The 12,726-nt window shown below is 21.5% G+C and overlaps 1 protein-coding gene across 2 annotated transcripts; it reads right to left on the bottom strand.

Moving 5' to 3' along the window:
- Positions 1–706: 706 nt before the first annotated feature.
- LOC132923899 (WASH complex subunit 4) lies at positions 707–12,662 on the bottom strand. Of its 2 annotated transcripts, XM_060987890.1 has the most exons (20): positions 12,570–12,662; positions 12,370–12,490; positions 11,258–11,382; positions 10,478–10,643; positions 10,244–10,416; positions 8,935–9,159; positions 8,469–8,708; positions 8,213–8,398; positions 6,632–6,730; positions 6,176–6,409; positions 5,622–5,954; positions 5,158–5,274; positions 4,712–4,868; positions 4,494–4,648; positions 4,255–4,434; positions 3,883–4,123; positions 3,525–3,742; positions 2,999–3,176; positions 1,036–1,229; positions 707–975 (listed from the first exon to the last, which is right to left on the bottom strand). In XM_060987890.1, exons 2-20 carry the CDS (start codon positions 12,410–12,412, stop codon positions 907–909), a joined length of 3,333 nt encoding a protein of 1,110 aa, XP_060843873.1. In that variant the 5' UTR covers positions 12,413–12,490; positions 12,570–12,662; the 3' UTR covers positions 707–906. The 2 variants fall into 2 exon arrangements, with proteins under 2 accessions (XP_060843873.1, XP_060843874.1); XM_060987891.1 differs by lacking the exon at positions 12,570–12,662 and having other exon boundaries at positions 12,370–12,563.
- Between the last annotated feature and the right edge of the window lie 64 nt (positions 12,663–12,726).

Consider the following 12,726-nt stretch of genomic DNA (forward strand, 5'->3'; position numbering starts at 1 on the left):
ATGTGTTTTAATTTTTTTTGAAGCTCTGTAGTGAATTAACTATAAAAGATAAAGTTCTGAAAATCTTCACTGCACTTTTCATAGACAACGTAAATCTAACAAGACCTCAAAGAACTAAATCCGCTCTCCGGTTTCAGAGATCTATCTTACTAAATGAAAATGAAAATAAAATACATTATAGTATATACATCATATTGCATACAATTAATAAATTTCTAAAAATTGAATATCAAGAAAGTTTACATGCCGATCTCTGACTTGGCAACGTTTTTTTTACAATATGTACATAATATAGTATTCTGTAGGTCATTATGAATTTAATTTTTGCTTAATTAATAAAAATGGTTAAAATTACTTATTATTATTATTTTTTGACTTGACCCCACCTGAAATAAAATCCTGGCTACGTCCCTGATGATATATTATTAAATGTTTATTTATGTAGAACTAGAAGAGTTTAGTTTTTATGAAAAAGATTTGATTGTTTTCTACTTCTAAGATGTATGTGTGTGGGTAGAATGGTTTAACTCGGAGCAGTTTTTTTTTGTAAGAGCATTCATTATTTTATTAGTAGTGAAATAGTTTTACAAAACAATACAAGGGAAGCTAAATTAATAAAATATTACATTTATATATTATTAATTTGTTTTATTTTTTATTACCATATTACTGATTATTTATCTTTGATAAAATAAGTACAATACTATTATATTGACGATTAATACGTATAAAAAATTTATTGAGTAAGTATAAAAATACAATATAATTATAAAAGCACAACTTTATGGTTAACAAAGAGTATGTAAATAAAATATATAAATAAAATATTTAACAACCAAACATAACATCTGAAAATGACTATAAAAGATTTAGTATTTAATTCATATAATACAATATTTATGTATATTAATTAATATTTCTGGACTGAAAAAATATTCTCGCGCTATTAATGTTATAATATAATAGCATAAACTCCTGAAAAAACAAACTACTTAGAACTTGTTTCAAGTAAAACAGTAATTATTTATATTTTACTTTATAATAAACTTGAAGTCTTGTATAAGACAAACTAAGTGGTTGTTGTAACTTTGCATCATCTTTTAAAGCATTTATTTCTTGAGCTTTTAGTACATTTAATTTTTCTTCATAATTTTCAGATACTGATTGAAACCACTTCAATGAATCAAATTCATTGTTTAAGCTAAGTATACGCAGTAAATATGCAATACCTATTAACAACATCATTTAGCATATATATATATATATATATTACATTTGTAAATCGCATCCATTTAGTGAAAATAAATCTTTTTATAAACTGGATTTTCAAACAATGAAATGAAACTTATCCTGATCATAAATTTCAACAGAAATACATAGTATGGATATATTTCATGAAGTGGCATTAATTAGCTGTACTTTTGTGTATTTATTATAATACATATTATGATTAGTTATTTAGATAATAATAGATTATTGAAGTATGAATATGATATATATGGACATATAAATGGATGTTTGAAAAAAAATAACAATTCAATTTATCACTATGATTAAGTTGATAGAATTTAGAATTTTCAGTATATGATATGATTAAAAAAATATTTGAAGGGTAAGGAATTTTGTCTTACTTATGTATTGAAAAAATGTCTCCCCTATCAAGTAGGTGATAATATTTTAAAAATAGAATGCTTTGTAATAATTGGTGTTATGTAAAAGTAATAATAATAAAAAGTAAATAAAAAGTTGACATAAAAAAACATGTATAACTTAAAATTAAGTTTTAATAATCAATATAATTCATAAATATAATAAAATATGTTATTTAATATCCAAAATTAATGCACTTTTTCATCTGTTATCAAGGGATTAACAAATTAAAAAAGTAATATAAACTAATATAAATATATATAATATATCACAGGTTTTTAGTGGTAGTAATGGATTTATCGAAGGATTTCAAAAACACAAATTTCAGATTTATCAACATCCTTTTTAATAGATGAAATTTCTATTGTCTTATGAACAAAAATATCAATAATATAAAAATTAATTTTAAATTACAAATAATTTTATTATATCAACATTTTATGTATTTTCTTGTACTGATTATATAAACATTAAACATAAACTATTATTAAGTATTAAGAATATTATTGAAAAAGAAAATTTAATCAAACAATTGTTATTAATTTTTATGTCGACTTTTTATCTACTTTTTTATTTTTTCCTTATAATCGTTTATGACAAGGCATACTATTTATAATATATTCTTACCTACTTGAAAATTTTTCTATACATAAACAAGATAAAAATCTTTGCCCTCAAGAATTTTTTTAATAATAGGATGCATTGAAAGCTATAAATTTTATAAACTTGATACATAGTGAGAAATTTTTTTTTTCAAACAATTATTTTTATGTCCACATTTTATAATTCAATAATATTATTAAAAAATAATAATATTATCTAAACAACTTACTGTAATTTATTTTATAATAATTACACAAAATATAACTATTATCATTTCATGAATACAAATATTGTGCATTCTTGTATTTCATCAAAATTAATTTTTCTTCTATTATTACAAATATTGTTAGTAATTATTTTTACTTACAGTTTAGTATAATATATTAATATAATGTAATAAAGATAAAAAAGACATGACAATCATATACCACTGATAGATTATGGTTTTATAATGTATAGTACTGTCTACTGCCATGGGTTATAAAAAAAAATTAAAAATTTACGATAGTACATTTTAATAAAATGTAATAAATTAGATTAAATATTTTATATCTATTATAAACAAAAATATTATAATACAAAATAATTAGTAATGAAAATATTATTTGAAGTACCTACATTAAAAAAATTATAATTCTTTAATTCCTAATCAATTTAATATACAAGCATTGAAATATTATAAAGAAATACAAGTACAAAGTAAATATTATTATTATTAACATACTTGTAGTTTTTATATCCTTACCTACGGCAAAACCATCATCAGTAAACATCGCTCCTTTACTTTTCTTATACATTTTTTCCTTGGAATTAATTGAATGTTCAATAAAATTTAATGTTAATGAAGGAATAATTATGTAGAAATTATGCAAATGTGAATTATTACTGTTGCCCATAGCTTGGATGAAGACATCAATTAATAACTGTAAGATAATACAAATAAAATAAAATAATTTTATTTAATGACATAAGTTAAAATGACAAGCATAATATTTAAAAAATATTGAGTCTTAGGTATTAAAATTAGTGACCCTATATTATTAACATTTAAATGTTATTATATCACTTGAGAATGAGTACAAAGTAATAGGTATTTTTTTTTATCTTAAATATTTTATATTTTATAAAAATAATATTTTTTAGAATTTAATCTGGTATTTTAATTTAACCCAAACAACAAATTATGCAATTTATGACTAATTAAATGTTTTACCAATACTCTTAAGGAATCTAAATAAACAATTAACATGTTATTTAAACAGCATAATTACTTTGAAATAATTAGTGCCTTCTGCAATATTTTGACAAATATTATGCACAACACTATCAAGGTGATGCCCAGAACTTAAACAGTTTTTAGTAAATCCTGAATCATTACATATCTCTTCAAATTGCATAACTTTTTTCAAATCTGGTATAAATGAAGTTGCAATTGAACAAAAGTTAAGACCACCAGATTTAATCATACGTACATAACCAAGTGCATTACCTATGAATAAAACAGTTAATTAAAATATTTCTATGCTTTTGAATAAATATTAGTAGATAAAAAAAACAAGCTTTGAATTAGTTATTAATTGAATTGTTGATATACATATATTTTTTTTAAATTATGATGCATTTTCTTACCAATGTGAGTAACAAGAATTCTAAATTGATCAATGTAATTTTGATTTGTATTCAACGTCAATTTTTTCATACTTGAATTTAACTTTTCTGCTCGTTCAAATGGATATATCATATTATTGGTTTTTTGAATTTCATGTAGAAAAGTAATTTCTTTCTTGAGTTTTGATTTTACACGCTCATCGTACAAATATTTTGACAATACATTTAACTTTCCACAAAGAAGTTGGTAAGTTGTATTAACCTTAAATATAAAATATCTTATTCGAGTATAGATAAATAACATAAACAATTTATGAAATCTTCATTATTTGATGTGATTTATATAATACAGATAATATATACATATATATATAATAAAAAATATATACTAACTGTAGTACTCATTATTCCAGTTCCGTGTATTCGAATAGAATTACTAATATGTCTAATATTTATTGTGTTCAAGTGTTTACTTGTGCTATAGTTTTCAATAAATATTTGATTACTTAAATTGTATGAATATTTGGAAATAAATAAATTTAAATTTCTCATTATTTCTAGTACATCTAAACCCTTAAAATATAATTTTTTTTAAAACATAATATAATATATTCAACAGCATTAAAACAAACTTGTTCAAGTGTATGATTTGGTAATTTATCATCAATTGTCTCCAAGTTTAATTTGTATTTAGCTAATGTTCTCATTACACCATTATTATGCCAATCGTGTAGAGCAACAGCGGTTAAATCATAAAACGTTTCACTAAGGTAATTTTCTGTTTTATCTATAAAATATGAAAACAATTTACCAAAATGTTTTCAAACTAAAAAAAATATATTTAATATACTTTTAGTGTCTATAAAACTTGTCAAAAATTGCAAATGTTGAAGTTTTATCATATATGTATCAACCGGTTGATTTAGCATCGTTTTAGCACTATGAACATGTGTCATAACATGAAGACGTAATTCATTTTCAATTAATGGGCTCATTGGTTTTAATATCTAATAAATGAGATATTTAAATGTATTACTTGTTTTAGAGAACTAAAAAAAAAAAAATCCAGTAAAGAATAGACTGATTTGTAATTCTAAATGTTTAAACATATGTAACTATTTTATTTTATATATTTTTATTGATTGGTGTACATCATTAAAAATAACAACTTCAAAAGTGTTTTTATAGATTAATAAGTAATAACTAATTAAACAATTTAAATTCCAGAATTTTAGTCAGTCTGTTCTTTTTTGTGTTTATTCAATCATGGAGTTATTAAATAGAAAAAAATATTACCTGATGGTTTAAGTAACCAAAAATTTCATCTGTGAATGAACTATATATATTTTGCTTTGTAGTTTTGTCACTAAAATATGTCACTTCATAAATATCTTTCAAAAAATCGAATGTTGTCTTTATGAAAATATAATTAAATAGATAAGTTAATATTATGATGGTAATAATTTACAAAATAATCAATAGTAAATATGTTAAAAAAATATATGATTTTATAACATTTAAATATTGATTCTTAAATTTAATAATAATGATAATAAGTCAGATAGGGAAATAAAATTATGAGCATTTAATTTTATAAATTGTTAGTTTTAGAACTAAAAAAAAAAAATCATACATAGCTGTATATGACTAATTTATTAGACTAATAATTTAACAACAGTTATAGTAAATCCATTATGATCAAATTGTATTAAAAAATATTTTAATTAATTTAGTAATTAATAATATTATAATAAACATACCGACAAACCATTAAAGTGGTTGTGTTTTTTTTTTATATTTTTAAAATATAATGGAAAAACAACTCGATGCCAATACATACAACTTATTTCTGAAATACTTTTTATTTCATCTTGTAATGTTTGTAAGAGTTCTATTCTCTTTAAATGTTGTGTTATAGTCAATACTTGAGCTTTTGGAAATGCTTGTAAACCAATTGCTGTATTTAAAGCAAGTTTTATTAATAATGCTCGATTTTTCACAAGAGGTCCATGCAGTAATTTTTCAGATACTTCTAAAGACGACAATCTGTCTACATTTTTTGTATTAAAATTTCTATCATCTGCACATGAAATCTAAAAAAATTGATTAATGATTAAGCATACAAATATGAATATAATTTAATTATTTTTTAATTTAAGAGTACTGAAAATTACTTAAAACATTGGTTAATTTGTAAATCAATGATTGAATGTTGAAAAACAGAATTAAACAAGTGGAAATATGCATAATTGTCAATACTAATAATGATATATTTTAGTATAATGAGTTATATATTTAATATAAAGATTCTTACTTTAACTTGGCCAATAATAGAAAGGCACAAAAATTCAAAATATTGAATTATATCTGTTATTAATTTATCCATTACAATATGATTGTTTTGATAAACGTAACTAATATTTTTCATTGTTTCAATTAATCTACAGATTAATATAACATTAGATTTAATTAATGGTTTACCAAGCGTACTGTGAAGATTCATTAAAGTTATAATTGTATTCTTAATGGATGTGCACAATTGAATACCCTATAAAAAATTAAATATTAATTTAATTGTAGACAAATTAAACTTTTGGGTTTAAAAATATTAAAAGTATCTAAAATGAAAATTGATTACATTTTACTTATTAAAAATAATAATAACATGAGATCTTGTAATAATAAATATTTTTATTAGCTAAACTTACATATTACTTAAAATATATAAATATTCAATACAAAGCTTAATAGAGTTAATAAAAAAAATTACCTCACTTAAAAAGTTACAAACATCATGCATATAGTCTAATTTTGAGATGTGAAAGTTTGTAAATTCTATTTGTTCACTTCTTGTAAACCAAATCATTGCCTGAAAGAAAAAAAAATAGAATACGATAATAATTAAATATTTAAATATTTAACTATTTAAACTATTTGGTTAGTTGATCTTGACATAGTTAAAGTAATTTTGCAGTCTGATATTTTAAGTTAAATAACTAGAATCTTGTTCACTTAAAATTTTCAATATCTTAAATAAATAAAATAGCTATAAAAATAATTTAGTTAATTAAAAAATTAATTTAATTTTTCAACTTCCAATAATCTCAAATTTTCATATTGAAATTTAGTACTAAATACATTTTATCACTGTAATTATTTATCACTTATGACTTGATTTTATTCTAATTTGTAAAATTAAATCATTTACAATAGAGTTCAGATATAGTTTTTTGTCATCTGTTAATTTAATTGTACACCGTGTGAAAGTGTTGAAACGTATTATTCTGTCACAAAAATGAAAATTGACAACATTATCACACGTAAAAAAATTAAATTAAATTAAAAAGAGAAAAACATATAATTAAAGAATTTGAAATTCCAGTGTGTATTTTTTCTACAATAATTGAAGATAATACTACAAAATACCCTCTCTCCTCATAGTGAAGTTCAAGTTATCAAGAGTTAACTGTATAATAATATGTGTGTATGTATATGTGTATATAGAATTTATCAAACACTATAAACTTAAATATAGCAAATTATAAGTCCTGTGGACAACAAAAACTAAGTATGAGTAATCAGTTTTTTTGTAAACATCGTCATATTAAATACACAGAGACTTAGAAATAATACAATACACAACCTAATATTGAAAAACAGATATTTTTTATTAAATAGAAAACACTTGGTTCTTCTTAGGGAGATGTATCCAGAATTTTCATATTGTGGCTTATCTCGCAAAAGAGTCTCTATGAAATATCAACCAATTATGTGTTTATAAAATTGCTTGTGATTTATTTAATAATTAATATTTTGATATTCACATCATTAATTTGCAATACAAACAAAAATACATCTTATTAACTTTCAAAATTGTTATTTATGTAATTGTATTTCAATTTTTATTAATTAGATTTAGTTATTTATATCAAAATATACATTTAAAAAATTCACAAGTACATCAAGTAGGCTGTTGTTAAATCTTGCATTTTTTACTAATTTATTTTTTTCTGATTCAATTGACTTGAGAAGAAATAGTGAAAGTTCTCAACATACAATTTGTGGGTTGTTAATACTCCAAGTTTTTTTGTATTACTTAATACTAATAATATGTTTACTTAACATTCATTTTACTATAATATATTATAATTATACTTCCCTCAATTCCAATTTATCTATATAATATATTTGAGCACCGTTAAAATATGTCAATATATCAGGAGATGAAATTAAATATTTATAATACCTCTATTTACATAATGATAAAATGAATTAAAATATTGTATAATATTGTCTTGAATTAACTTTGATAATAATACATCATTATCAATAATCAATGTCTATTACTAACCTGTTGCAAATAATTAGTAGTGGTTTTTGAAAAATTCTTTGCAATATCTATTAATTCCAAATTACATTTTTCCAAATTTTCTTCTTTTTTTCTTGTACTATTAGGTTTGATTAAATGACCTATGAAACCCAAAACAAACATTTCTGGATTCCATACTAAATTACCATCCAATGGGAGATGATTTACCTAACCATTCAGTAAAGCCTTATGTATATTTAATATCATTTAAATTTAATAATAATAAAATAAAATGTACCTTTTCTAATAAATCTGTAAATTGTTTAAGTAATTTCTTGTCAAAAACACCAAATATATAAGTATAAAATACCGTAGTAGAGCAAATGCGTGACCATATTTGCAGAAGATTGTTAGATTTCTGATAAGCACGTTGTCCTAATAGCAGTACAGAATTATTCAAATAAAGCTTAAACTCATTCACAAAATCATCACAGGACTGAATTTCTTTCTTTCCATTAAAATCTGAAGTTAATACTTTCTGAAGAATAAAAAAGTATATTTATGCATATAATATTCATATCTATACTCAATTGTACAAAATAATAATAATAATTCACAAATAATAATCTTATGCTTTTTTAAAATAAATAAAAGTTATAATATAAAATTTTAAATTTAATTCAATTAATATAAAGTTAGGTTATTTTGTTTAATTTAATTATAACAATATTAAAGCACATAAAAATATAAAAAATATAACTTACTTCAAATATATTTCCAGATAATAATGTTGATTCAATATCATTGCATATATTTTCCAATTGAATTATATCATTTATGTTACAATCATATTTTGATGGATCTAATTTTATAGTATTTAAAGTGCCTCGATATTGAAACCAATGTTGTTGCAAAATTGGTTGTGATATGATAAGTTTATCCAATTCAACAAAAATATATAGTAAATCACCAATATATTCAAAAATACCCTAAAATAAGTTGTTTGATAAAACCGATTTATTGTAGATATAAGTAGGGCTGTGAATTTAATGTATTATACATGATGTCAAATTTATGGCATGTATGCTCGAGGTGACATGCAAAAAATTAAAGTATTTTTATAAACCAGATTTCAACAAATTGGCTTCAAGTATTAAACAAAAAAAAATTACATTAAGAAGAAAATAAATAGTTAACGAAGTAGTGTTATTATATTATGTACCTAAACTAACCTTTTTTATAATATTACATTAATTATACAATAAAATTATAATAATTTTTTGTTTTACAATATTGAATATAATATATTATATCATATTTTTATGATAACAAAAAAAAAAGAAGTTATTTTTGGCACGTAGTGATCAAAGAATTTGCTACCCCTGTACTAGACAATATTAAGTAATAACCTAAAAAAATCAAAATTTTTTTGTTAAGAATGCTGTTATATAATAAGTAAAAATACACTTGGTTACAAAATAATTCACTGCCCTATTATTTATTAATAAGTATAATATAATAATGTATACAGTATACAGTAATGTTACCATTATTTCTGTTATTCTAATAATTAATCATATATTTTTAATTCATTTAATTTAATCATTAATTTTGCATACAATTGAGAATAAGTATTGTATTAAACATTGAAACCATCTACCAGATTTGGATTTGGATCATGTTTTGACAAATCTTGATAGGTCAGAAAAATTATGAATGATTTTATAATGTCTGACATAATAGTATAATAAGGTTCAGATCTCCATAACCTTTTATTATGTACAAAATATATTACATGAATTTAAGCAAAAGTTGTTATTTAAATAGTAATTATTATAAGCCTATAGATCTTTCACACAATAATTTTAGTACAAGTAAATTAAAAGAATATTTGCCGACATTCCATTATTAGTAACTCATTTAAAATCAGTAATTAATTATTAAAATATGTAGTTTACAATCTTGGTTTAAATATATTAAAATATTTAAGATTAATACAACAACGACATAGACAATAAAAATAATGGTATTAAAATATTATGACAAGTTAATTAACACAGAATACTGTAATACCTGGAAATGAATATCAGCAGTTATTAGTTGAAACTCGAAAATATTGACAAATTGACAATGTATTTCACTCAGCAAATATTCACAATGCTTAACAAAATTTGAAAGTTCTAATAAAATTTGTAGAAATTTGCTAATTTTAATTGGTATTAATCCCTCAGTAGATACATCTTCATCTAGGTAAATAAAAATGTTCAATAAATATTTGAAATATTTATTGTATTTTATTATTCATACCACATTCTTCATAATAAAGTATAGAATTAAATAATTTTACTTTAACATCATTTTTTAAAAAAAAAATTTCAGAATTTAATGTTGCAAAAATCTTTAATATAGTACTTAATACATTATTATCAATGTCCAATAAATCATCAATTGTTACTTGTTCAGTAACATCAACCTGAAATATTAAAAAGTATGTTCAAGTATATATTAAAATATAGTACATAGTGTACTATATAACTAAATACATGTTATTTGTATGCAATAATTGGTTTCACATTAATTAATTTAATCTTCTCACACTATATCTTTTTATTGAATGTAGAATTTAACATTAGACGTGATTCATTCAAATTTATTAATCTATTAAACATGATATTATATACAAGTAGGTACTCTTTATTCTCAGTTATTATAAGAAACTAAGATTTATAAACAGTGAATAATAACAAATTTTTAACAAATAGTTTATTCACTTATATTTAACCTATATTTATAAATTAATGTTTAATGAAAATTATTATTATAATATTCAAGCTGTTGTATTCTGAAACTTTATAATTATATTTATAAATTATCTCTAAATAAGATTCAAGCAGATGTTAAAATTTTTAAGTATAAATAAATATGTCTTACTACAGTAAATTAAATAACATGTATTTAATATTAATCGACCCGTATTTTACTCACAAATTTCAAATTTTTAACTTAATATTTGGTACCTACAAATTACTGTACATCAATATGTAATTTATAATTATAAAATATTTTTATTAAAGCAAGAAATCTTACCTTTATATTTACAGGAGACTTAAAAATAAATAGAGCTTTTTTTAAAATATGTATTTTTTCCAATCTTTCTGTATGGCTATTTAATAACTGTTTGTATGTTAGAATTTGTTTTCCAGCTACTGCATCTAAAAAAAAAAAAAAATTATTTTAAATACTTAATTCAACTGCAATCAAGAGATTATATTCATATTTTACACTAATTTGATGTAATTTATGTTTAACCCGCCATGAGTCAAATCATTGTTTGTAACACGTGTGGTCGCACACACGGTGTTTTTGACCGTTTCGTTAAATCTCATTTATTTTTTAACATTTTACACATAAATGCATTTATTAATGATTTACAAAAATTATACTTTATTTATTATATTTTACAATAAAAATTGGTATTACTGGTACTATTATACTTAAGATTAAAGTGAAAATAAATTAAAAATAATTTGATTGAAAGAATAGGTTTGAATACAATAGTTTTGAAATTATTCTGAAAATATTGCAATCTTCGAAGAAATAAGAGGTAAGTAACTGGATATATTGTTTTTGTTGGATTCATAAATGTTAGTAGTTTTTTTGCTTCTGTGCCTATATTTTTGGATTGAATTTAGATTTTTTAACAATGTACCTTATTATGACATAAATAATAACAGATTTTCTTAACATAATTGATTTAAAATCTTCAATAAAGTTTTTACTTATTTCTTCTGAATTTAATAAAGACAAACTAAGTATCTATTTTGGAGTGTTCAAAATTAACTACTATTTTTGGTTACAAAAAAAGCCAAATGGCAAAAAAAAGCTATTTTGTGGAACTGATAAGGTACCTACTCAGGTTTATAAGGTTATAGAGTTTATAATTGTCACTGAATACATTGAAGGTATTTGATACAAATATTTTTATAAATCAAAAAATATTTTACATAATATGTGTCTCATTTTAAATTTTCACACAGTAACTTTGTTTGACATCTATAGTTAATTGATTCAAAGAAAAAAGAGAAATCCGGTAAAGTCAATCAACTTCCTACATCAATATGATAATGGAATTGTATACATTGCTTTGAATAAATTAACATTGGATAATATAAAATGTAAATTTTAAATTGTTCACTTACCTTCAGATTTGTCTATATTGTTTTTTTCTAAATTACTCCACATATTTAAAAATGTTTAAGGCGCAGAGGATAAAATAAAAACATAAATAAAATAACGAAAACCCGATTTAGCTTGGTACACCTAATAAAAATAAATATTTTAGTTATTACTTATTGCTTATTATGGATTTGTTACATAATACAAATATTCATCGATTTACAATTAGTTCCAAAATTCAGTCGTCTGGAATAACGAACTCACACACGACTTGGCTGGAATCATGAATATATAGATAAGAAAGAAGATAACTTTATCATATATTTTTTTTATCAACTCTGTGTATTCTTTATCTCGTTGTTTATCAATAACAAAATATT

Source organism: Rhopalosiphum padi, chromosome 3, assembly GCF_020882245.1.
Source record: "Rhopalosiphum padi isolate XX-2018 chromosome 3, ASM2088224v1, whole genome shotgun sequence".
In the NCBI taxonomy this organism is placed as follows: Eukaryota; Metazoa; Arthropoda; class Insecta; order Hemiptera; family Aphididae; genus Rhopalosiphum; species Rhopalosiphum padi.

What these genes read in the sequence shown, in the direction of transcription:
- LOC132923899 (XM_060987890.1), bottom strand. Translation starts at nt 12,412, where the DNA reads ATGTGGAGTAATTTAGAAAAAAACAATATAGACAAATCTGAAG. An exon ending in TATCTGGAAATATATTTGAA is followed by an intron (nt 8,709 to 8,934) that starts GTAAGTTATATT and finishes TTTATTCTTCAG; the next exon opens with AAAGTATTAACTTCAGATTT. An exon ending in CTATTATTGGCCAAGTTAAA is followed by an intron (nt 5,955 to 6,175) that starts GTAAGAATCTTT and finishes CAATTTTTTTAG; the next exon opens with ATTTCATGTGCAGATGATAG.